This window comes from Ruditapes philippinarum, unplaced genomic scaffold, assembly GCF_026571515.1.
Source record: "Ruditapes philippinarum isolate M1 unplaced genomic scaffold, ASM2657151v2 ctg1341_1_1_1_1, whole genome shotgun sequence".
Taxonomy (NCBI): Eukaryota; Metazoa; Mollusca; class Bivalvia; order Venerida; family Veneridae; genus Ruditapes; species Ruditapes philippinarum.
Window position 1 is genome coordinate 109379 of NW_026860555.1, and position 26925 is coordinate 136303.

The following is a 26925-nucleotide window of genomic DNA, read 5'->3' on the forward strand; positions in this document are numbered from 1 at the left end:
TCTGCTACAAAAGGTCTCTGTTTCGGTAACTCTACAGTACACATAAATTGAACTAATTTGTCAAAATCCTACAGTTTATCAACTTTATTGGTGTTATTTTTCTATTCATAACAATACTATCAAGGTCATATGATGACCTTCCAGGTTAACTTGTGGAGGAAAACTTACAGTACGCCTTTGTGCAGCATTTCACGCATAAACACGCACTTGAGCAGAACCATCGACCTTCCGTTAGTTATCTAGATCACTTCCTTACATGAAAGAATTTACCTTTTGGAATTTTAACCAACAGTGATGAAAGGCAACTGATTCAAGGTCATCAACTACAACCATTTGACCATTGAGGCTCTCAAACTTTACTTAACTATGTATGTTTTGACAGGATGTCAATGAACTTTTCAAGCTTTAAACAGGACTGTTCCATAAGTGGAAGTTTGGTAGTCATTACTCCTTGAGTTTGGTAGTAAGTTCCAAAATTTTTTTTTTCTTTACCTATATATTATGACTTCCAATGTCAGACAATTTGCAGTCTCTGACTTCCAAAGTTTGGAACTTAATGGAAGCCCTGTTTAAGCAGTGATAAATTAAGCACTGCCTTTTCTTTTAACTGCTAGGTCAACCACTCACAAACAGTATCACAAACAAAACCATGTGTCCTTGTGTGTAAACTAGGTCAACCATTGACTATATCCCAGTGTAGCAATTGCATAGCCAATCAGCCACATTTAAAGACATGCAAACACTGAAAAAGTCCATTATGTATGGGAACTATTATAAATGAGTAACTCACTTGATAGCTGACAGGGCTTCTCTCACAAAGTCCAGCTCTTTCTTGATATGTCCCCGTTCCTTCTCTGCTTTGTTTGTAGCTTCATTACTCTTGGCTTCAGTTTTCTCTTGTCTGTTCTTTGTATTGTCCAGTTCCTGGTTTGTCTAAAAGGGTGAAAAAAACAATGCACATATAGTTCAGTATCTTTTTCATTGCAAAAATATATTATTGACCACTGAAGTTTTAGGTACAACATAAAAAATATAAATCATGTAAAATTATTCCAGATTTAGAAGGTATTAAATCTGTCTGTTTTTGAATACTTTCTTGCTTTTTTATTAGCAAATGTTTTCCGCGTCTAGTAAATTTTTAGAGAAGAGCTTCTGTTAGAAGACAAGAGTGCTAGATATTTAAGTTGAGTTAGAATAAAATATATCAAGTAGTGTGGGGTTCTTTTAACCTTTTTGGCACAGGTTCAGATCTGCCTGATTGAAAAATTCTGAAGGAAATTTGGAAAAAATGAAATACAAAAACAGTCAAACTGTTTGCACTGTTTTTAAAAAAATAGATTATGTCAGGGCTTGAAAATCTGTTAACTGAATGGATAAATGGACAGGTCTAAAGAAAAGAAAAACAACACAATGCATTCAAGTGCCAATATGAAAAGATTACCAATCTTATCACACAATCATAATTTAAACAGCATAATTATAATAATTATCATGAATTAATTTTATTAACACATGTATAAACTAATACAGAATTTTATTATCTTACATCTCTTTGTGCATTTCGTATTTTTGTCATAGCCTCCAGTTCTAGTTCTAGCTTTTCCTCAACAAGTGGTCTGAAGAATAATAAATAACAGAACCAATGAAGATAAATGACAATGACAATGACAATTTATTTATTGATATTGGCCACCGGCCCATTACAACAATATATACATTTAGATATAATTTCTTGACTGGTGTCAGTACAGATCGATGTAATTCCTAATAATGTTTATATTGAAACACACAGAACTATTGTTGAATAATTTACCAAAATGCGTGTCGATCTTAACGAAAAACAAAACATAAGATCTTCACTTATGGCTATTCATTGCAAAATAAGGAAAACATACTATAGCCTTAACATAAAAGGCAATAGTGTTTTGATCAGTCTTAAGCTTTGTACAACATTGCCCGAAATGAAAAGTAAATCCATATATCTCATCACTGTACAAACGTATTCAAAATTGAAAACAACAAACTAAACAATACCTAAAAGTAACATTCATGATATTATAAGCATATTCTCAAATATTTTATAATAATAATTTCAAATTTAAGTATCTGTGTTATAACATACAAAATGATTCCAAGAATGTGATCTCAACAATATAGTAAGTATATCCTAATGATTTCTAACTGTCAGTATCTGTATTACTTAATATCTCATTTCTCTCTTTGAATGCATAATATGCATACATAGCTAAATTTGTTATAACATTATCAGAGCGAGAGCTCATTAGAACATTAAATTTTTGATTATTAGGATTATTAAAGAATTTTTTGTCAATGTATTTTTCTCTAATCAAAGACAATTTTTTACAAACTAAAACAAAATGATATTCATTTCCAATTGCTTCGTGACATAATTTACATATCCTTTGTTCTCTTAAAATATTCTGGTATCTACCTTTTTCAATTTCTAAATCATGGGAGGACAACCGAAGTTTGGCAAGAGCATTTCTGTATTTTCTAATTGTCACTACTGTTAAGTAATATTCATGTTCGATATTGCATTAAAACTGTCTATACGCATACAATTTAGAATGAAGATAAATAATATAAACCATGTTGTTTTGTACATGAACACATGCACCTACTCTTTAACAAAATAGTCATTTGCATAAGAGATTTACGATTCAATATCTTTTATCCAAATGGGTTTTTTTCCAAGCTTAATCCTCCCGTACAAACAATCTTTTACTGTTATAGATTCATGGTGCACTATCTGTCACATGCATATTTTTGAAGCTGTAACTGTAAAAGTTTGTTTGTACCCCTGATTAGCTAGGAAAACCCAAAATATTCTTAATTCTGGAGTAAGTCTATATTGGCTTGGGGATTTTTTTATAAAGCATTTAAAAGTAAACATACAGCAAAAATATTATTCAACCTTAACATTTATTGTACTGAAAAGAACGTAGGGCAGTAATAAATTTTTTCAATTTTCAATGTCTTAAATCCATATTTCAATGTTTGATACTTACATATGTTTCTTTACAAATTCAATATCCTCTTTTAGTCGTTTGTTCAAGACTTCAGCTATATCGACCCTATCTTGGATCCGGGCTTCATTCCTACTGCTGTATGCCACATGCCATTGTAACTCATTTATATCCATTATACATTCTTCATGCTCTATAAAAACACCGTTCTGTTTGTTAGTTTTTGTCCAATTTTAAGTCAAAATAACACTGTATAGGTTATATCTTGAGTGCCGCTGTTAAAATGCTACAATGACTTTTCGGCGTTACTGCTAGAGGAAGACCTTACTGCATGTTTGTAACATTGACTTTTATTGAATAATTGTGATGTTTATATTATTACAATTTATATAACTGCTGCAAAGTTATAAAATCAAGTTTTACTTCAATCAAATAAAGTAATGTAAAGAATCATATTTGTTACCTTAAGTATTTGTGATTTTTTTTTGTTTACCTTTCTGAACAACAACTGGTAATTCTTTCATCCTACGTTGACAATGAAAGTCTATTTTAGCACCAAGACGGATCACACGTTCCTTCTCCCTTGTCAGGGCATTTTCTGTCTCCTGTCGGTCATTCTCTAGACGTGCCAACAAAGTTAAAACTTCCTCTACTGCTTGCTCTGCACCAAGGTATGGGACTGACATGTCTACTGGAATCTCTAAAATGACATGCATATAATACGTGACATCTTATGATATAAGAGAACATTTTTACTGCTCAGATTCAATGCTTATAATGTATTGCTGTAAATATACCATTTAAAATCACTGAAAAAACAACAACAAAAAAAACCCATATATTAAGGTGTCAAAGAATGTTACACTAAAATGACATATTATTCTCAAGGAAGTCGTTTAAAAAAAAAGGAGTTTGCATAACTCAATTATGACATCTAAAAATGTTGAAATTGAAATCTCTTAAAATATGTACCCCTCACATCTTATATAAATCAATCATCAGCCTCTGACAATTTTTGTATAACTTTAATGCTCTGTTTTGCTCTTACAGCATTCTATGGATGAACCATTTATTATTAGTTATAAAGATCGTTGACAGGTTATATGGTCCTATATAAACGGCTATTTGTAAATAAACCAGAATAAAATTTAATGTATTTAAGCAGTCTCACTGTATAGCTATTTTCATTGTAGGAAAATTAGGTCCAAGTAGCAGAACTTACCTTTAGTTTCCTCCTTAAATCCAAGACCCTGTATAGACAACGGCTGGGAGCGCTGAGAAGAACTGTTGGAGCTTGCGCTGACAAGACCACCCCTAGAACTTTCCCTAGTCTCTGTGAACCGGACATCCTTTCTTGATGCTGAAAATAAATAATCACATGACAATTTTATTTCATAATTGAAGAGTTTATTTTGATCTCACATTACCTTTTTTCTAGTTATTTTTTTCCAAGCAAAAAAGTAAAAAAGTATACTTCATTTTACATATTAACCTTGTTTAAAGTAATCTAGATATTAATGTTAACATGACTCTTGTAACACATGTTTAACCTAAAATCGAAAATGTGCTTAACAGTTACATGATATCAAGTGTTTGTAAATATAATACAGTTATTCTTAAATCAGAAATACTACTAAATGACTGTAATGTATTAAGCTCCATACATCATGTGTACATATTGAATAACTAAGACTGTCTATGATGTGGGGACAACATAGCAGTCTTCCTTATTTTGATAACATATGGCAACAACAAAATTGAACTGCGGCATTAAAAAATCAGATTAAGATTAAAATCAAACTAACTTCTAGCTGTGGCCTGTCTGCTTTTGATTTCTTCTTCCTTTTCTTGACTCCAATCTTCTATAACATTCTGTAGAAGTTCTAAATGTGACACAGCTTTGTTGACACATGGTGCAGTTGTTGTAGTCAATTCACAGCTACGTCTTCGAAATATCTGTGGAAGTTTTGGCCAATTTTCAGGCAATGGATACAGTTTATCTAAAATTAAAATGAAACTGTAAAATAATTTACCTCTCCATCCATAGAAAACCTTTAAAAGTCTTTTTTAAATCTTACATGACCATAGCCATAATGTACAAATGACATTGAATGACTGTGAGTTGTAAAACAATATCACTCACTGTATTCAGATGATGTAAACAAATTTCAATGTAGAGGTATAAATCCTTGTTGTATAATATATACCAAAACAGTAAAAAAGTAGAAAATAATTATTTTCTATTTGAAAATTCATAAGGTTCTATTCTATCCATGAATTAATATCATTCAAACTGACTTTACAAAAGCACATTTAAAATCGAATTGCACTCCTCAAAGCCTTTTTTTGTTAGAATTATATACCTTTAAATGACTTTTGAAGTCAAAAAAATGAATGCAACCATGAAAATATTTGTTTCAAAATGTATACCTTGTGCTTCGTCGCCAACCTCAACTTCAAATGAGTCTTCATCTACAAAAAAAAGCTTTGATATGAACTAAAGTAGCTTAAATTGTTTTAATTTACAACAATTAATGAAAAAGAAAGAAGGTAGTAAAAAAACAACAAAAAAACAAATCTATTCATGATTGCTTATACATGTATGTCGGTGATCATAGTTAATCAGATATTTCGACATTGACATTTTTAAAAGACTTAATGTTGAAAGCTAAAAAAAGTATCAATTTTCATTGAACAATTCTATTAACACAACAAAATATTAAAATAAAACCTTTTATTCTACTGCTAAATATATTGAAATAATTAATGTACGTAGGAAAATTTACTTATCTTAGATAAATTTGATCATTCTGAAAGAGTGCAATTAAGATTGAGTAAACATTTAAATTCAATATTTATAATGCTGAAAATGTTAAGTAAATGATACAAAAATTTCTTTTCCAAAGGTTTACCTTGTCTACTCAATGGCAGAACTGATGAGTCAGTTCCATAAGCTAAAAGTTCTGTGGAAGCTGTTTGGTTTGTTTTTGATCTATCAAAAGGGTTATGTTTGTCCTTTCTACCACCATGTAAGCCATGAACTTGTTCAACTTTAACAACTTTGGATGCCATTGTGCATAGTTTTAAAGTATAACCTGGAAATAAAGAAATCATATTTTGAATATAACAATGTTCACAGAATAATAAAAGTATTTGAGATCTTATATATTTAAATTTACACAAAATATCTTAAAAAATAATAGAAATGTCTCTGTGTGACATTCTACTGTTTTGTTAGTGAATAGATGGACAGTGTGAGACAGTAGAGCAGCATTAACAGACAGCAAGGGCAACTTTATATGCTCTCTCACCATCCCTACCTTCTGCAATTCTCACAAACATTGCAAAAGGCAATCACATGAATACTCATGTATTATTTGAGTAAGTCTACTTTTTCCCCATATATTCTCACTTATACTTTTCATGAATTTGGTATGTTCAAAAGACGATAATAAAGATTAACAAGGCAAAGGCAACATTCACAGGACGCGCAGCCCCCGACACACCCAAGCCACCACAGCAGGGCACCCAGAAGGCACCAATCCAAACCGAGAGTGGACAGTTCAACATTCAGAAAAATACATTATGACTACTTTAATACTTCGTCTTTAGACTAGTGTGTGGTTGTTTTAAAAGAGCATCAAAATATAACCCTGTGATTAAATCAATGCATATTAATATTTATCTAATATCTGAAGATTGAATTAAAAAGTAACTGTATATTCAAAACATGTATTAAATTAAAACTGATTAAAACTCAGCTGTCTTAAGCTGAATAATTAGGTAGATGTTGCATATTTTAGGAGTAAAACATTCAAGGTGCAGACCATGTGATCTTAATCAGTCATCTGATTTGACGTGTAACACTTTTATTTTTTCAAATAGATTCCCCAATTTTTTTCATGGAATATTGTAGCTAATATCATATATCCACGTCACAAAACAGTTTTTAAAAGCGTAAGATCATCTTAGAGCCATGTCTCTGTTGCAAATCATTTTAATGAATTTTTTACAACTGTAGCAGCCAAACTTGTAGAAAAACTGCCGACTGGCAAGAATTTATTTACTCTTGATTCCACTATTATTAAACAGTTTTACTCCAATTCTAACTCACATAGTGAAACATTCTTTTTAAAAACTGTGTCAGAAAATTTTGTTTTTAAAGAACTTTGTAGTTTAAATGTTTGTAAAAGTACAGGTCTGGATGGAATACCTGCAAGATTTTTAAAAGATGGAGCAAGTTTTCTAAAATTACCTGTTGCTTTCATAATAAACATGTCCATCAGAGAAAATTTTGTCCCTGATGATTTAAAACTTGCCAGGGTGAAACCATTATATAAGAAAAATAGTACACTTGAAGTGGGCAATTACAGGCCTGTTAGTATATTAAGTATTATCTCTAAGATTTTAGAAAGAGCTGTATATAATCAATTAGAATCATTTCTTGTTAAAAATAATATATTGTATGAACACCAATCTGGTTTTAGAAGTTCACATTCAACTGATACTTGTCTCATACATTTGTTAGATCATATCAGACTGAATAATTCCAATGGCTTATTTACTGGAATGATAATGATAGATTTGCAAAAGGCATTCGATACTGTTGATCATAATATTCTTTGTGGAAAACTTCATCTGATGGGAATTACCAATACAGACTGGTTTAGATCTTATCTTAATAACAGGCAACAATTAGTACATATTGGAGAGTTTTCTTCTTCTCCATCAATAGTAAATTGTGGTGTTCCTCAGGGAAGTATTTTAGGTCCATTGCTCTTTTTATGCTATGTAAATGATATGATCACCAGTATCGATTCTGAGTGTAAGCTTATTTTGTATGCTGATGACAGCACTATACTTTTTTCTCATCATGATCCTGATTTTATTTCACAGAAATTAGGTAAAGCTCTAGAATCTTGTTCAGATTGGCTAGTTGATAATAAACTGTCTCTCCACTTAGGAAAAACTGAATGTATGATTTTTGGTCCAAAGAAAAAACTTAAAAAGATTAATAATTTTAATATTATTTGTAATGGTCACACTATTGAATCTACTAAGACAGTCAAATATCTTGGCTTGAAAATTGAAAATCTTCTGTCTGGAGAAGAAATTGTTAATGCAGTCATATCTAAAGTAAACACTAAACTTAAATTTTTGTACAGAAACAGTAAATGTCTATCATTTAACTGTAGAAAATTGCTTTGTTCTGCTTTAATCCAATGTCATTTTGACTATTCTTGTTCGTCCTGGTACGAAAGTTTAAATAAAAGTCTGAAAAAGAAACTGCAAGTAGCTCAAAACAAAGTCATAAGGTTTATAAAAGATTACCATCCAAGAACTAGTTTAACTCCTTCTGATTTTAAAGATGTTAACATGTTAAATATTGAAAACAGAGTTAAACAACTGAGACTTAATCATATGCATAAGATTTTTTATAATACGTGTCCAAGTTATATGAAAACAAATTTTGTTCGGATGTCTGATATACACAACTACAACACTAGATCAAATAAGTTTAATTTTTCAATTCCTCTTTGTAATAAGACATGTAATAGCACATTTTTCTATAATGGTATTAAAGATTGGAATAGTTTGCCAGATGATGTAAAATGTATATCAAATCCAACTTTATATAAAAATTCTGTTAAAAGCCATCTTGCTTCAATATGGGCTGCGCAACATCAAAGTGACTTTTTATATTACTAATTAAGTGGCGACATAGGTCTCGCCAAACTTTATTGTTTTTAGTTATCTTATTTTTTCCTGTGCCTTTCTTTCTGTGATAATGCAAAACTACTGTGATTGAATAATTTGAAGGTTATCTCATTGTCTATTTTTATTTGAGGAATGAATGTCTCTCTGGTTTTATCTTGTTTCCATCTATTTGGTTAACAGGACCCCATTGGAAATAAGCACACCAGCTTAATGGGCTATCCTTGTAACCATAGATCACTATTTAACAAAACCCTTGTATTGAAATTTTATTGAAATTCTTTTACTTCTTTTATATCATGTTTATCAGTAACTTTAAACAATATTCTGTGATAATTATAATTCTGACTATTGTAGTCTTAACCTGAAATGTGATTTTATTAATTTATTCATTTGCTTCTTTTTTTAAATACATTTATCCTATGCCTCATCTGATCTCAGTCATTAACTAAATTTGATTTATTTATTATTAATATGAAATGATATTTTAATTTGGATAAACTGCTATTTTATATATATGTTTATTTATATATATATCTTATTATGTAACTGTGATCTATGTTGTTGCTAAAATAAAATAAATAAATAGATGTATAAAAATTTTAACAAATGGCTGCTAAAACTGACAGTGCTCGATGATGCTTGAACGTGTTATTTGATAAGGATGCTCTGCATCCCTTGTATAAGGGATAGTGGTGTACTATAGCACTCTGCAAGCAGGTAGTAATTAAGCTGCTTGTAAGTGTGAATGGGTTAAATATAATTTTTATAAACCTTTAGAAAATGTTTTATGTGTTTTATGTAGACTAGTCAAAAAAGAGCTTCAGACTGTGTTGTTGGTTTCCTTTTATTATCAAAATAAGCAGTCTCACTGTATATATAGTTGTCTGTGTATGGTTTATTCCAGCAATCCATTTAAAACATTCTGTCTCTGAATTGATGGAAAGTTTAAGGACACAGAATCAACTTGGACAGAACAGATATTTTACTATACCACAAAATAAGAGCGATTCTAAAGCCCTATTGAACAACATAATAAAACGTATACACAAAATTAATTCTAAATTACCATTTCTTGCACCACAATCTTTAAATTTATAAACAATCACAAAGCACCTTGTCCGCCATTTTGACGCAGTTTCGTCACCAAGCGCGGAAATAAACGGAAATAGACGGACTATCAATCGGAAATGTCCGGGTAAATGCTTAGCAGTGTTAAACGGAGGCATGCGAAGACCAAATTGCGCTTTTGATTGGCTTATAAAATGTACGGAGACTCACGGAAAATTCCGTCAGACGCGTCACGTGACGTTTATTTCCAAAATGGCGAAAAACGTAGAAAAAGGAGATGAAATAACAAAACTATTTTGCTATTCTTAATAGATTACTGATCACTTTAACGATTTAAATGTGGAAATATGAGCACTGAAAATGTAAAAGCGAAACCTACGCGAAAGAAAATTGATACATCATGGGTTGACGCAGCGAAAATAGTAAGCTGATTGCACAAGTTTCAAAATTTCTGATCTTTTTCTCAAGTCAAGTCAAGTAAATTTTATTTATAAGTCGGATACATCAACAATAAACATAAGCTCTGATGAGCTTTTTACACCGACTACAATAATATAAAACACATGTTTAAGATATGATAAATGACAAAATGGTTATGATAAAATTAGACAAATAGCATTGCATTAACAATTAGAGTATACAAACAGCACTGTACTAGCATTCATCAATAGCATACAAAAGTAAGAGGTAATACATATTAGATCTAATAATAAAAAACCATTAATATACATACTAAAAGTTAAGATCACACATCACAGCTTATATAAGACACATAAACATTTAAGCAGAGGAACATCAGGCATGCATACACACAATTAAATGCATTGACAAACCAACTTATAAAAAGAGCAAATTATATATAAATAAATAAAACATGTTAGGACTAAGCAATAGAAAGACAAGGTTAAAATATGCATAATGAACATCAATCCTGACATTAACATACACACAAACATTCAAGTTATACCTGTATATAAAGATGATACATAGCACATAGAAAATAGGAATAATCTATTTACAATAAAAGCACACAAAAGCATAGCACTTAAAATAGAAATAAATCTATCACATTAAAAGCACACAAAAGCAGCTCATATCAAGCACAGTTATAAAACAAATGCAAAGCAAAAGTAACTAAAAAATTGAAACATCCAGCATGTCGCTGCCAACATTTTGGTTTTTTTTCTTTTTGATGATGTACATGCGTTATGTGGTATTACATGAAGTACAGGAGCAGTTCTCCCCTTGCCAAGTATTTATCAATGTTCTAAAATGGTTAAAAGATGAAGTTTGTCTAAAATTATCTGGAAGTTGATTCCAAAGTTTGGCAGCGGCATACCGGAAGGATTTCTTACCATATCTGTCAGTTCTTGGTAAAGGTACCTCAACAATATTGGTGTGTCTAAAATTATATTTCGAATGTTTAAGATGTAGTAAATCATTTAAATAAACAGGAGACATATCATTTAGAATTTTGTATGTTTCTAAAGCAATTGCTCTTAATCTCCTAACTTTCAAAGAAATAAGGCCAGACTTCTCAAGTAGTTGATCATAGTTACTGTTAAAATCATCATAAATAAATCTTAAAGCTCTTTTCTGATTCACAGCGAATCGTGTCAAAAACAAAAGCAGATTTTGCTTAGTATTTCACTCCAAAATTCAAGATTATGTAAAGACATATTGGCATGAAGTTAATATGTACTTCTGATTTTACACATGGAAATATTTATTTTGTTTGATGGCAGTGAAAAAAATTGAATAATTTATATAGTGGAACCCCATTGTATCGTGCTATTCACATATATGCTACACACTTGTAAGGTAATCTGGAACGAAAGATACCTTCTGTCCTAGTTGTAATGTAGTTTTAGAACATCATCAAGGATGTTAAGCTGAGCTTCTTAGGCTGGTTTGGTAGACATGACTCAAGACAAGTCACTTCAGAGAGAAAGCTATGAAACGCTGATAATATAAGAAAAATCAATTATCAAACTAAAACAAATTGTATATAAACCAAAATAGAATTATTGTTGCAGTTTTATTTTCCTAATCAAGGCTACTGGAATGATATAGGCTAGGGAATTAGTAACGATTCGCCACACTAACGATTCGCCATATAACGATTCGACACAGAGTAATAACGATTCGCCACAGTTAAATAACGATTCGCCACAGTATGATAAGGCCTATAGATCTGACAATGATTTTTTTAGTTATCAACAAACTTTTTCCTTTTGTTTTAAAAAATTGACAATGGCAATAATTTAATAATGTTTCTTAATACAAGTAACATGAACTTAAAGCCCCCATCGCGGATTTTCAATTTATCAAGTAACATTATTACAGGAGATACATTTACAAGAAAGTAATTATATAATGTTGAATTAATCATAAACATAAATGTCAATTAATATAAGAAAGAGAGAGAAAGAAATAGTTTATTTCGGTAACTTATACATTTACAGTATCTCGTTAACATGCAATAATTACAAATATAATAATTCTATGGTCACATGAAAAAGCAAAGAAAAAAAAAGTAAGAAAAACATAAAAAGTTTAAAAACTAATGACATTCCTACGGAGAACAGACAGCTGCAAAATAAAGGGAACAAAGAACATCACAATATCATTATCATTCATAGAAATAGACATATATTTCATATATTATATATATACATGTATGTCAAATATTAGAAAAAAAAATATTGCAAAAACAACGTGAACATTACGAAAATTGATTTACGATAATTGATTAAAGAACGCATATCTAAAACATTTGTCAACACCTTTTTTTTTTAACAAGCCAATCACACTTAATTGTTTAAAAATTTTAATTGACGCCGAAATAAATCTTTAATTATGTTGACAATGTGAGCAGATTTTCAAAAACAATGCGGCAATTAAGCTTATGTATGTAAATTTTTGTAATAAAATATGTTTAGTTATATAAAATTAACTTATCTAAATTGTGTACAGTAATGTAATTTTGGTAAAAAAATATATTTATTTTCATTTATTCAATTAAAAGCTGTTTTTCTTTTAATTTCCAGTTTATATAAATAACGAAGTTTAACTTATAGATTTACAATGTGTAATGTAATTTTTGGTAATAAAATATTTATGTGTCTTTTATTCAATAAAAGCTGTTTTCGTATAATTTTCCAGTTTATATAAATAACTGAAGTTTTTCTCATCTACAATGTGGGATGTAATTTTTGTAATAAAATATTTATTTTCATGGTGTTTTTTATTTTCTATTAAATGTTTGTTATTATATTTTTCCAGTTTTATATAAATAACGAAGTTATAAAATGTGTTATGTAATTTTTGTTAATAAAATATTTCTTTCATGTGTTTTTATTCTATAAAAGTTGTTAGTATATTTTCCAGTTTATATCAATAACGGAAGTTATAAAATGTGTTATGTAATTTTTGTTAATAAAATATTTGGTTTCCGTCGTGTGTTTTTAATTCAAATAAAAGCTTTATTCAGTGTAATTAATTTATGTAATTAACAAATAAAATAAAAATGGAAAAAAGTTTTCCATCAACAATTTGAAAACAGGTGTGATAAAAAGTTTGATATTTGAACACGTGGCGAATCGTTATTTTAACTGTGGCGAATCGTTATTACTCTGTGTTCGAAAATCGTTATGTGGCGCAATCGTTAGTGTGGCGAATCGTTAGCCATTAACCAGGCTTAGGTGAATAAAAGTGAACATTTAAAGTTTTTGCAAATAAGGGCACACATTCGTTTGCCCGAGGCGTTTTTGTAAAAACCCATTTGGGCCTGCAGAAATTCCAAATATCACTGACAGGTGTTTGAATGCAGAATGTGTTTTCGTACAAAATTAGTCTTAGTTTCAATGTTTGTCCAAAATTACTTTGTAATACGTCGTCATCAGTCTATTAACATCAAGTAAGATTTGCTTAATACGCAGAGTTTCTGCTAGGATTTTTTATCTAGGGGTCCCAGGGACTCATGTTCCTAAAAATATGAGGTCCCATGGAAAATTAAGAGGGTCCCAATCATGATAAGTTTTAAAAGATAGGTATTAGTTATAGATATTGTCTAGCTTTTTTCATTAAAACTTCGGGATTTTTTTGCAGCAGCCGACATCTTTATAAAATGCCTAGCAACAAGGTAGACTGCTACACATTTCGAATGTAGTTCTAAATTCAATCATGCGCAGTTTTATTCCGCATTGAACAGTTTTTTTATTGAAAGAAAGATAACTCTGTTGTATACAATATAAAACCCTTCTACAAATTTACGCAATTTCCTTTTAAAAACGGAAAGATCTTTCAAAACAGGATTTATGGATTTGCGTCCCTGAGGACGCAGGCAATAAGTTATTGCGGGTCCTTAGTTTATATTTTAGCGTCAAGGACGCAGGAAATGTGCGTCAATGGAAACCCTGAATAAATCATTCAATTATGTATAATCTATAGTTAAAGTCCTCAGCGATTGGTTAGCGTACATATACACACAATGCTCGAGTATAATAGTAAATGTTCGCTGGTCAAAGAACAAGTTATCGTACATTTCCATTTGAATACATCATTTTATTTTTAGATTGACCTGTTTAAGACACAGGGCTATCTGTAATAAAAGTCTCTGGTTTAGATTTGCGAACAACAAACATGAATCACCTACAATGCTACATTACATGTCTGAAGCAAAACTGGGAGTTAAATGTTGTGGTTGTGATTAATAAGGGGATGCATCATTGAATGCAACGCTTCCTTTCTTGATATCTGTTTTATTTATTTTAAACAAATAAAGTGGTATGCTGTAGATTGACGAGTAATGTTGAGTATATAAAGAACAGAAAATGAGAATGTTACTGAAAAGTGGCAGACTGATTTTCTGTGCTTTTGTGCCTAAATTGAACGTTGTTTATGTGAATAAAACATGATAAAATAAACTGTTGTCTTTATATTGCATGATAAATGTTTTGCGCCTGTGATAATCTGTCCGGGCCTATTGGTTCACCTAGGTTGAAGGCCCAAATGGCCTATGTTCTAAAAAAGTTATTTTGCAGACTGTCTGAAATATAAATAATAATCATAAATTTAAAATTGCAATGAAAGTTTCACTTATCAATATAACTGTTCATTTGCAGGTCCTTGAGAAACATCCTCAAACTCCCATGAGTTACAAGGAAATATTGAAAGAAATCCAGCAATATAACCTCAAAGATGCTAGGTAACTTTACACATACATCAAATTGCCTCTTTTTCTGCTTAATGTCTGTCTTGTACACTAATAATAGGCATTGTATTATTTCGCCATCTAAGAAGGGTTTCTCTTAGAAATGTGATAGAAGAAAAACTTACCTCACAATATCTATGTATCTAACGCTTCATTGACTGTGTTCATGTACATACCAGGTCTGCTTAGTGTGTACATGCACATGCACCTTGTGTTTTACTTGGGTAGTTGAAATTGTTTTAACAAAATCTGATATGATTCACTTGAAATATTTATATCATGAACAAGTGATTGATATTAAAGTTTTGACATACAATTTAAATTAACAACTCATAGGGAAGGGGCATAATGAGTTATCCTATTTTTTTGTAGGAAAAAAAACCAACATGCTTTTATTGATTTGTACAAGTATTATTAGATGTGATCAGTTTAGGATTAATTATTTAATGAAAATTTGATTTGTACACAAAATCATCTATTAAATATCTTAAATTTTTTGTTTTTTTAAAGCATTATAGTGTTACTGTTCATTTATATAACATGAGTGCCATTTAGTTATTGACCTGTCGTTTGCTTTGAGCTAAAATTTGGTTGTCGAATTTTTTGTTGCTTTATTAAATCTTACTGTTTACTTGTTTACAAAATTTTAAGATAGCAATAATCAATATTTAATAATACATAATGAGATATAAGAATGTTGATTATAATAAATAATTATATATGAATATTTAATAATATAAAATGAGATGTAGTATTTATGATACATAGAAATTTGGAATAAGTTACTGTATTGACATGTTTTTCTTCTATTTTGCAGTGAAGCTGTGCCTGTGGCTTGCTTGAATTCATGTTTACATGCCAATGCCAGAGGTCCTGCAAATATTTTCTACAAGGTGGCAGGTCATATAGGAATGTATGGTCTTATGGTATGTACTGAAATTATCCAAATGACTTGCAAAGTAAAGCAAACATTTCTACAGACTTGATTCATGTTTTTGTTAGGTACAAATAGTATATTTGGGGCACTTTATGTAGATTTGACCTTTGATCTTTTTTGTATCAGTCTCATAAGATGCCTATTACACCATATGATAGGTTCTTTTTTACAGCACAATTTTAGTACAGTTCATGTATTTTATCAAAAATTTGTCATCAACAAATAGATATGCAGTGTAAAAGAAAAATGTAAAAAAAGACATTAATGTTGAATCATGGTAACCGGAGGATATGGTTATTTTCACATTAGTTCATATCCTACTTTTAAGACATTTTGGAAGTAAAATATTAGTAAAGAACATTTTGTGTTTATATTTGACAGAGTGATTTGCCAACTGGGTCAGAGATTATAGAGGTTGAGGAAGACACCACTGTGAATGTAGGGGGGTCAGGTTATACGGTCATGGTCGGCGATGGAACTGTAAATAATACAAAACAAAAAGGTAACTCTCCACTTTACTATATAGATAGAAATTAATACACTTATACAAGAATACACTTATACAGTAACCTTTTGAAAAACTAGCATATTTAGTAATTCAATGATCTTGGCTTAAAATGATTAAAAAACATAAGTCCAACAATAAATCATGTCAGACAGCAGGATGCTTATGTAACAAATTCTACAGAAAATGAAGAGCATGGTCAAATTCGTGTGACATATTTACAAATTAAATCCACAAAAGTAGCACCTGAACCTGAATTACAGAAACTAAGAAATCATGTATAACCAAATGATAAAATAATTATCCAGCAGCTGTCCAATTATCAAAACATGCATTACTTGTGACATTCTTTTTTTTTTGATACATGATGAAATAAGAAATCTCTAGTGTAAACGTGAATAATACATGCTGGAGTGTGATGGAAATACTGTAAGAATTAAGCAACAACCCTGAAACAAAAAAAACTAAAAATTGTATTCTTTATTGCCTCTAATAGATATGTTGAATGAGGATTTGAGATTTCAGGAATACAATGATTAATAAAAAGTTGTGTAGTGTGATTTAACATGGTGAATTAATTTTCCCCCAGTGATTTATGCAAAAGTAGCGGACACAGTGAAGACAATACCACAGATTGGTACTGGTGTGGAGCATAATGGTATACCGGTACCAAATGTACTCTCTGTCCCTACCCCCAGTATACAGGTGTCGAAGATTGACACACCCACGCGGAGAAGTGTCAGACAGGCTCAGAGAAAGAAAAGAAAACATGGATTTATCCCAAAAATAACCATCAAACCGATAGTTCCACCAAAAAATGAAGGTTAGTGGTATATATTGAATGATGAGACCTATTTTCACTACATATGACTGTCTACAAATTAAAAGTATGATGCGAGAAATATGTCTGTTCTTATTTGAAATTTTCTATTTACTGGCAACATAAAACAGTTTGCAGATGTGATCTTGTTAGTGGTTGTAAATTGAATCCAATAATTCCATTTAGATCAGTTATATTCTCTGTTGTTTAAAATTATGTTTGGTACCCATAGGTTTCAGTTGAGCCTTTAGCTGTGCAAATTATTTAATCTGCTGCTAGGAAAATCACAATGTACTGTACTGGCTGTAATGTTTTTAACTGCAATGAAAACTTTTATATTCTTAATGTCAAGAATATATGTTCATGATTAACAAAATTGTAACAAAACATCTGTTGCTTTATATGCTTTATTAATAAATGAAGAAAAACTCCAGGTGGTTAATTTTGTCCTGAAGATGGATCTGAATACAATTAACAAATTGTAGAATGTTTATAATTGATATTAAAAGTACAAGGTGGTAGATGAATCATATATTTTTTTTTATGTGAACTGTTACATTTTCCCAACAGCAGATGTTGTTGGGTTTTTTTTTCATTTATAGGTCAATAATTTAGTGATTTACATTTTATTATAAAGCATTTAATATAATTCTTTGTAATTTCAATCTCTATTAAGAAATTATCTTTGCATTTATAAATCTATTAAAACAAGATATACTTTAAATGTATTAAAACAAGGTCAACTTCATTGTCATTGTGAATTGTAGAGGGTAAATCATCGAGCAGCACAACGCAAGTACGATATGTTGCTACAACCTCCAGACCTGTGTCTAAAATACAGTTAAACAATCATAAAGACTCTAGTGGTGGTGTAAAGTTAAATGTAGCCGGTACACAGTCTGGATTGCGGAGACCGTCTAGTCAAACAGGGGTCATTACCAATGGTGAACCCAGGAAGAAAACACTGAGAGAGATGTTAGCAGGCATCCCTGGTTTTAGTATGAAGGTAAGGAAGGATAACACATTGACCATCATGTCTACATGTATGAACTAAATAATGTGAATTGCTACACTTTGCTTTAAACTTAAGTTAGCAAAGGTTCAAATATCAACCTTTAGGAATTTATGTTAACAGCTTAGGAGATGGAACTTTACACAAATTGCTCAGTACTGGTTGGTTCTAAGAACTGATTAGAGACTGTATCTGTAAGTATATAGCTTCCTATGTAACGAGACTAAAAATTAATTTTATATAAACTAATAATTACTGGCCTTTCGAACCAGTCTGGCTTAACTATACTGTTTAAATAAATGGACAGATTCCAAATTCAAGGCAGGACTAGTCCATTATACAAATACAGAAGTAGCAGGGGTTAAGTATGTTTTAAAGAAAATGTGTTTTTGTACTTGCTCATGGTAACTTTCTGAATCCTTTCCCTGCAGCGCCAAATTTGTGTAATCATGGTTTTGCCCAGGTTTGAATTTTGAACAGTTCATTCATAGTTAAAAGGGTTTCAATATAAAAATCAGAGTGTGCTATCACCTTCATAGAGCCTGGCCAGACAGCACAGAGGCGGCTTGATATTGGTGTCAAAGATTGCAGCTTTTTTTAGTGAAGCTTCAAAGGGTTTATTTTGATCGTGTTGGGTCATCTTTAACAGGACTATTCTAAAATTTTAAGTTTTTATATTTCAGCCAAGGAAGCGCACTAACAAGAAGTTAAGTCATGCAGCACAGATTGCCCAAACTATGGAGGGATGTATAGACCTAGAAACACCAGACTCAATACTGGTTAACACAAACCTTCGGGTGAGATATGATGGCTCGTTTTATTTAGATATATACATGTTGCATAATTTTCAATGAATATATTTACTCTCAAACATTTTTCTCTTGAATACCATGATCTTGCACAGATCTGTATAAGATTTTATAGCATTGATCTGTACAAGATATTTTCAAGTAAATACACTTTCAAAACTTTTTTACCCGATTCCAACCAAAACATTGGTTGATTCCTTAAAAGAAGTAAACCTGTATTCTAAGATTCAATTAACTCATTTTATAAGCATGTATATGTAATAATTTGGTTTAGGTTTTTAATAATCATATGTTAATAATTAAATAGTGTTGGGTGCAGTATAGTATTCCCAATAAATTGAACAATGTGTTAGTGTGTATTATTAAGACTCAGCTTGAAGCTCTAATAAGCTGCATGTCTTTGTATCTTATTATGTCTTTGTTGTTGAAGTTAAACTAAGAGTTTGATTTTTTTTTTAAATTATTTATAATTCATGTTAAACTGGATAATACTTGTGTTTTAGGGACATAAAATATTTCTAAATTTTATATTTAATCAATGTAGTCCCCTGAAAGGATTCAGGAAATGAATGCTTGTCACTGATATAGAAAATTTTTTTTCATTAATTCAGGGTTTATTGACAAAACACACCTTTAACTCTCTGCCGGCAAATTATCAATACAAGTTGATTACATTGTTGCCAGAGTGTGATAGAATTGTTGGACAAGGACAGTGCCCTCAGGTGATTTCTTGTGTTTATATAATACAAGTAATCAGTTTAGCCAACTCATTTGTCTATATCACTTGGCTAGGCATGAGTGGGATGATCAGGAATAGTATTTGAATGGCTGAATATCATGTTCAGGAGATTAATGTAGTTACATTATGAAATAGTTTTAGACTAATAAAACTTCAAGTCTCATTTAACTCTGAAAGTAAGGTTAAGTTCAAACATATATGTCTACAGAGTTATAACAATTTTTCTGAGATGGTTTGTTTTGAATTTAAAGTAGTCATTTTAAGGTTGACTATTTGAAGAATAGGGAGAGCTATTGTACTCACCCAGGCTTCGACATCACACATTGATTTAGTTTTTGCTTTTAAGTTAATGTCTCCAAAAACTTACTAAAGACAATGGGTTGAAACTTCACATAAATATTTCAGAGCAGGTCACGTTCCAGGCCATTACTCCCAAAAAAGGGGGGGGGCCCAATTTTACTCTTTTTCCAAAAATGGGGGAAGATTTCGTTCCTAATACAGTTCTTGTTGGTTTTATCACATACAACAAATAATGATTGCTAAGATAATTGTGTCAGTTGAGGAAACACGGTCATGACACTACTATGGCTATAACCCATGATTTATTCATTGATTTAGAAAAAAAACTTCAACCAGGAGACACACAATATGTATGAAGCACGCATCTAAACAGATGCATGTATACATATTATAATGAACAATAAATAGTTATGATTCTTCAATGATCTTTACAAAAAAAACCCAACACTTTGATTAAAAATGAAAAAGGTCTTTCCCGATTAACAAATCGGCTAGAAAGGGATGGTGTCTGTGGCAATGTGCCTTAGTGGTTATGATCCTTGACTTAAAACCATATGCCCCTTACTGCTGCAGCTTTAAATATCACAATTGTTGATTGTGAGGAAGCTATCAAGCTAGTTTATGGAACATTGATAATTCTACTCTGCCCGCTCAGGCTTGAAAGCTGTCAAATATAGAGAATAAAATGCTACTGTCATTTGATATTAACTTTATCAGTCAGGCTGAAGTTGGATAAGTGACGATCCAATCCGATCTACAATTCAACACTGACGAATTACAATTCGAACCATGAATCTTTTGTTATCAAGACAACTATAAAAACATGATCATAAGTTCTGAAAACATGTTTATTTTTCTTTAAACAATACTAAACATTAAACATATGCAAATATATAAGGTTGTTAACATCACACTGACGTAATTAGTAACTTGAGTTTCGCAAATTTTGGATTATTCAAATGTCACGTTATATAGCGAATAAAAATATTTATTTATTTTCATGAAAAACAAAGTGCTAAATAAAGATAAAGTGATTCATTTTTCGAAACTAATGACTTCCTAGCTCAGCATCATGGTACTTGTTTGTTTACTTCCTGTCTTTAATAGGTAAATTGTATTTAGGTAAACTTCGCATGATTCATACTCAAATTGTAATTTTTTTATACGCCCGTTTGAAAAACGGGACGTATTATGGGAACGCCCTGGCGGGCGGGCGGGCGGCGGGCGGCGTCCAATTTTGTCCGGAGCATATCTCCTACATGTATGGAGGGATCTTCATATAAATGTTCACGCACTATGAGGAGCAGTGTCGCGCACATGAACCAGGTCTCTAGGTCAAAGGTCAAGGTCACACTTAGAGCTCATTGAAAAATGCTTGTCCGGAAGCAAAAAACTTCCACATGTATAGAGGGATTTCAATATTACTTGGCACAAATGCTTTTTTTCACCATTGTGAGGCGGAGTGTCGCGTGCAAGATTCAGGTCCTTGCGGCCCAAGGTCAAGGTTAACACATAGAGGTCAAAGTTCAGATAAAAATATGAAGATTGTTATATGGACCATTTAGTCATCATTTATTGAGGGATTGTAACACAAAAATGGTCATTATCCAAGACTATGGCTGTGATACATATAATTTAGGTCAATATATACAAGGTCAAGGTCACTAAAGATGATGAAATATCCAGATTTTGTAAATAGAATTGGATTTAGCTCAATACAGGATTGGAGCAGTACCTCTAGACACTTGCAGAAATCATGATCACAAAATAGACAAATATCGTTTTTTTCGCCGATTTTTACATTTTTCCTTGATTATCGTACTTGATTCGGTGTGAAAAGATGAATTAGACCTGTTAAAGTTCATTCCGTTGGGTAAAAAGACAAGATTTTAGCATTTTATCATTCAAGCGCCTTGTCCGGTATATACCGGAATACGGTATTTAGTGTGGTGCTCCAATTCTTTTTTTAGTCACAGCCAATAGAATTTAATCAAAGGGAGACAACAAAGTTATTACTTTGTTCATAAATGACTTACACAATTACTCCCCTTGATCTATTTTCACTTTCAATTCTAAAAATAGAATTTAATCAAAGGGCATGAAATAATCCTCTTTCTTGGACTTGAGTATGTTCTAAAGAATGTAACATTTATTTACACATGTTTCATTCATTGGTCAAGATTCTTAACTGTGATAACTATGGTGTTCTGTAGACTTGGTATTTGTTCATAAAGATCATACAGTAATTACCTTATCAAATGTAAATACTTTCTCATAGAAATTTAATTATATTTTAATTTTCAAGTAAATATCAGTTCAGCTCATTCAAAGATTAAGAATTGTTAATGAAATGTATTTCCCTAGAATAAAATCTTAAAATCAGAATTTTTTGTTATTAAATTACATGTACTTTTTTTTATACGCCCGTTTAAAAAAAAGATAAAAATATGAAAGATGTGTATAGGGACGATTTAAATCATCATTTATTGAGGGATTGTAACACAAAATGGTCATTATAATGACTACGGCTGTGACACATGTACTTTAGGTCAATATTATGCAAGGTCAAGGTCACTAAAGATGGTTGAAATATCCAGATTTGTCTGGAAGCATATCTCCTACATGTATGGAAGAATTTTTATAATACTTTATGAAAATGTTCACCACCATGATATGTATTGCTCCAATGCATGATGAAGGTCTCCAGGTCAAAGGTCAAGGTCACACTTAGAGCTCATTGAAAAAAACGCTTGTCCGGAGCAAAACTTCTACATTCATAGGGGGTTTTTCAATATAACTTGGCACAAATGTTCACCTTGCTGAGAGCTGAGTGTCGCAATGCAAAATTCAGATCCCTGCGACCAAAGTCAAGGTTACACATAGAGGTCAAAGTTCAGATAAAAATTTGAAGATGGTTATAGGGACCATTTAGTCATCATTTATTGTGTCGCCTCTACGGAGTAGTGGCGACATATAGGGATCACTTCTCCGTCGTCTGTCTGTCCGTCTGTCTGTCTGTCCGTCCGTCTGTCTGTCTGTCTGTCTGTCTGTCCGTCCGTCCGTCACAAAACTTGTCCGACTACTCCTCATAAACTACTGGTGAATTTCATCCAAACTTTACAGGAATGATCAGTACCAAGTCTAGTTGTGCAATATTGTCAAGCATTTTCCGGTTCAATGATTTTTGTCAGAGTTATGGCCCTTTAATAATTTTTAATTTTAAAGTTTGTCCGGACTACTTCTCTTATATACCACTAATGCAATTTCAATGAAACTTCACAGGATTGAATCTGTAGCTCAAGTCCTTGCGCATATTGCACGAGTTTTCTGGTTGAATGATTTTTGGCCGGGTTATGGCCCTTTGATAAAAAACGTTTCTTTTTTCTGTGGTGTTGCCAGATACACAAAAGCCTTGTCCGGTACTAACCTCATAAACTACTGGTGCAATTTCATCCAAACTTTACATGAATGATCAGTACCAAGTCTACTTGTGCATATTGTAAAGCATTTTCCGGTTCAATGATTTTTTGTTTGAGTTATGGCCCTTTATTAATTTTTTTAATTTTAAAAGTTTGTCCGGACTAATTTCTCTTATACCACTAATGCAATTTCAATGAAACTTTACAGGATTGATCTGTAGCTCAAAAGTCCTTGCGCATATTGCACGGGTTTTCCGGTTGAATGATTTTTGGCCGAGTTATGGCCCTTTTGATAAAAACGTTTCTTTTCTGTGTGTTGCCAGAATACGGCAAAAGCTTGTCCGGACTACTCCTCATAAACTACTGGTGCAATTTTATCCAAACTTTACAGGAATGATCAGTACCAAGTCTAGTTGTGCACTGTCCCCGTCTGTCCTGTCCGTCTGTCACAAATTTGTCCCCATTACATGAAATATGGCCATCATGAGGCGACACATGTGATTACTGATCGCTCTTGTTGAATGGAGTTGTAGCACAAATGGTAAACTATTCAATGACTACAGGTGTTTAACATAAAAACATTTAATTTTAGTTAATATTTGCAAGGTCAAGGTCAACTGGAGATGATTAAATATCCAGAATGTTGTCCGGAGCCATATTTTCCTACATGCATGGAGGAATTTTTGAGTGTTAATTTATAGAATTTGTTCACCACCATGAACTGTAGTGCCCTGCCCATAACAAGTCTCTAGGTCAAAGGTGAAGGTACAGTTAGAGCTCAAATAGAAAAACACTTGTCTGGAGCAAAAACTTCTAAACATGCATAGAGGGATTTCAATATAATTTGGGCACAAAATGTTCCATCATTGCTGAAGGCTGAGTGCCGTGCATAAAAATTCAGGTCCCTGCGACCAAGGTCAAGGTCACACATTCTGTGCATATCTTCCCTATTGATTTGTTTTAAGGTTCATTTAACAACACAGTGCCAAGAATAAAAACTTGCTTGCTAGATAACACTTATCCATAATGCCCCCATCTCCATCTAAAGCTTTTTCGTAAACGGGCGTATTTTGTGACTATGGCACCCTTGTTTACTTTAAGAGTTTGAGACACACTGAATGTATATGAACAAAAAAGATCACGATCCACGATCTCTGGACTGACGAATATTTGTACTCAATTTTTCATTTTGATTCGTGATTATCAGAGTACTCGGATACTCGCCCCAGCCCTACCAATATGAAAAACAAAAACACTGTGACTCGCTCAATATGACTGTATGACACATTCAACTCTGGGGAAAAGAATTTTTTAAAAATCAGTTTTTAACAAAAGCTATAGATACTAATAGGCATATAGGACACTGGTGCTGTTTATAGTATTTAAAAGTTGCTTAAAAAATTTCTATTTCAGGTTGAGCAGTACTGCTCTTAATAATGAGTTTTTTGCTAAAGCTTGTACAGAATGGAGAGAAAGGCTGTCAGAAGGTTGGTGCCATTTTTTCAACCATTTTAACACTTAAAAGCTACATTTACTAAATTTTCATAAAAAAACTAAATAGCGCAATTTCCATAAATAGGTTTTTATATCGACTCCAGGTCTTTATTTTGGTGTCCAGACAATTCGCATACAAATGGGTAACCTCAATTGTGGCGAAATGGGAAGTACAATTTCTCTTTGCAATGAGAAACTCCGCCTTTCCGGATCAAATCCGTACAATCAATATTAAATCAACAAACATGACTATAAGTAGCAGTCCTAATTTAATGGTTTTATCCGCATTGTAATGGGCGGATGTTTTCAATACAAATTTAATCTTTTACGAGAATGATTACTTTCCACTGAAACAGGCTTAGTGCACTGTGTGCTGTGGGTGCGGGTATAGCAAACCTATAAAACTGTGACGTAGCGCATACACGAGCTGATTAATAGTCCGTCATTTGCAATGTTAAAATCGTATACGAACTTTTAGTGTTACCGTGGGGTTTTCCATTTAAAATCTAATTTATGAACAATATTTGATGAGATTTACAAACAATATGTTAAAACAGGTTAATAAACTGTAGAATTTTTTATTTTTTTAGGCGACGGCAAAAAATATTTTTACCATATTTATTTATGTAAAGCTTAAAATTGAAAAAATATAAACTTTAAATTAAGCTTTACTCTGAGGAGAATTGTGAAAAATGAATCTTTTTACCGGAATTTAAAGTTTTGATCCCCTGATCATGACTTGAACAAGGATTTCAAGAAAAACAAAGGAAAAATAAAACAGTAGAATTCCAAACATGAACAGTTTTAAAAAAGGTTTGGTCACCTTACTCTTGAATGGCGTGCTTGCTTTAATTCAATCTGAATATTAATTTGGCTGAATATTACAGTGAGTAATTTGAATTATATAACATGATATGATCTATATTTGTTTGTATAATGTAAGGTGAGTTTACACCAGAAAGTCAGCAACGATTGAAACAAGAGGAGGAGAAAGGAGCAAGTGAAGCTGGACCCCATGGAAGGTACGAATATTTAACTTATAGGCAGCTCCACTGAGGGTTTTTTACGTAACATGACTGGAAATTTCAGATCATTCCCTCGATATGGTGAAGCAGGCCTCAAATGGTTGAGTGAGGTATTGACCTTCAACCACTTACCCTCACACTGTGGGTTTGATCTTGACGTAACTTTTGGATTCTTTCATGTAAGGAAGCTATCCAGCTAGACAAATACAGAAAACTGGAAGAAGAGCACCCAAGTCTTTCCTCCACCAGTAAAGCTGGAAAGTTGGGTCATATGAATTAATATTGTGTTCCTGCCATTGAAATCTAAGATCAGTGGTAACCTGTGCTTTCGCAAATTGGTCATAAATGTCCATGCATAATAATGCTTAAACTTTTAATTTAAGGTACTAAAGAAAAATTAATATCGCCAGCTTTAAAACTGATGTCATAAACAGCGGTTTAATATTAGAGGGACTTTTTTTACCAAAATAGAAAATATGAACTGAGTTTCATTACCTTACTTAACCCTCTTCAACACATGTCAGTTATAAGGGCTTTGACAGCATTTACCGAATTATTGTGGTAGCAAGATAATTAAATCACTGTTTTTCTTTCTTATACAAAGTTTTGCCTTGAATTTTCAGATAATCTGATAAAATAAAAAAAGTTTTGTTATAACTGGTCACTTTATTTTGTATGTTCTTGATTGAAATGTTGCTTACTTGTTATTTCTATAAATTTGTTTTTCCTCTTGGCCAGGCAAAGCATTTTGAGCCTGTTGGGGTCAAAGTGAGTACATTTATATTTTCTTTTACCTGTTATTTCTTTTGTTTAAGAGTAAAGTGATAAACACTTTGCTTTACAAATCTCGAATTTGGGAATAATTTTAAATACCCGG

General features: G+C 31.8%; 2 protein-coding genes across 3 annotated transcripts in view; one reads left to right on the top strand and one right to left on the bottom strand.

Moving 5' to 3' along the window:
* The window catches only part of LOC132760592 (coiled-coil domain-containing protein 178-like), a 26985-nt gene extending 17087 nt beyond the window's left edge, over positions 1–9898 (bottom strand). Inside the window, exons 1-9 of one of the 2 annotated variants that reach the window (XM_060752597.1) lie at positions 9819–9898; positions 5900–6082; positions 5418–5459; positions 4793–4987; positions 4210–4347; positions 3481–3687; positions 3030–3180; positions 1547–1616; positions 791–933 (exon numbers count right to left, since the gene is read on the bottom strand). In XM_060752597.1, the coding sequence (XP_060608580.1) occupies positions 791–933; positions 1547–1616; positions 3030–3180; positions 3481–3687; positions 4210–4347; positions 4793–4987; positions 5418–5459; positions 5900–6059 (1106 nt within the window). In that variant the 5' untranslated portion in view covers positions 6060–6082; positions 9819–9898. Of the gene's footprint in view, positions 1–790; positions 934–1546; positions 1617–3029; positions 3181–3480; positions 3688–4209; positions 4348–4792; positions 4988–5417; positions 5460–5899; positions 6083–9771 lie in introns of both variants that reach the window. The other variant, XM_060752596.1, reaches the window with a different exon arrangement.
* A 93-nt stretch (positions 9899–9991) lies between these two features.
* On the top strand, positions 9992–26037 carry LOC132760599 (putative Polycomb group protein ASXL2). Its single transcript, XM_060752606.1, has 10 exons — positions 9992–10195; positions 14900–14982; positions 15806–15914; positions 16307–16427; positions 17020–17253; positions 18018–18256; positions 18946–19059; positions 19683–19793; positions 24943–25016; positions 25967–26037. Exons 1-9 carry the CDS (start codon positions 10121–10123, stop codon positions 24961–24963), a joined length of 1107 nt encoding a protein of 368 aa, XP_060608589.1. The 5' UTR covers positions 9992–10120; the 3' UTR covers positions 24964–25016; positions 25967–26037.
* Positions 26038–26925: the final 888 nt, after the last annotated feature.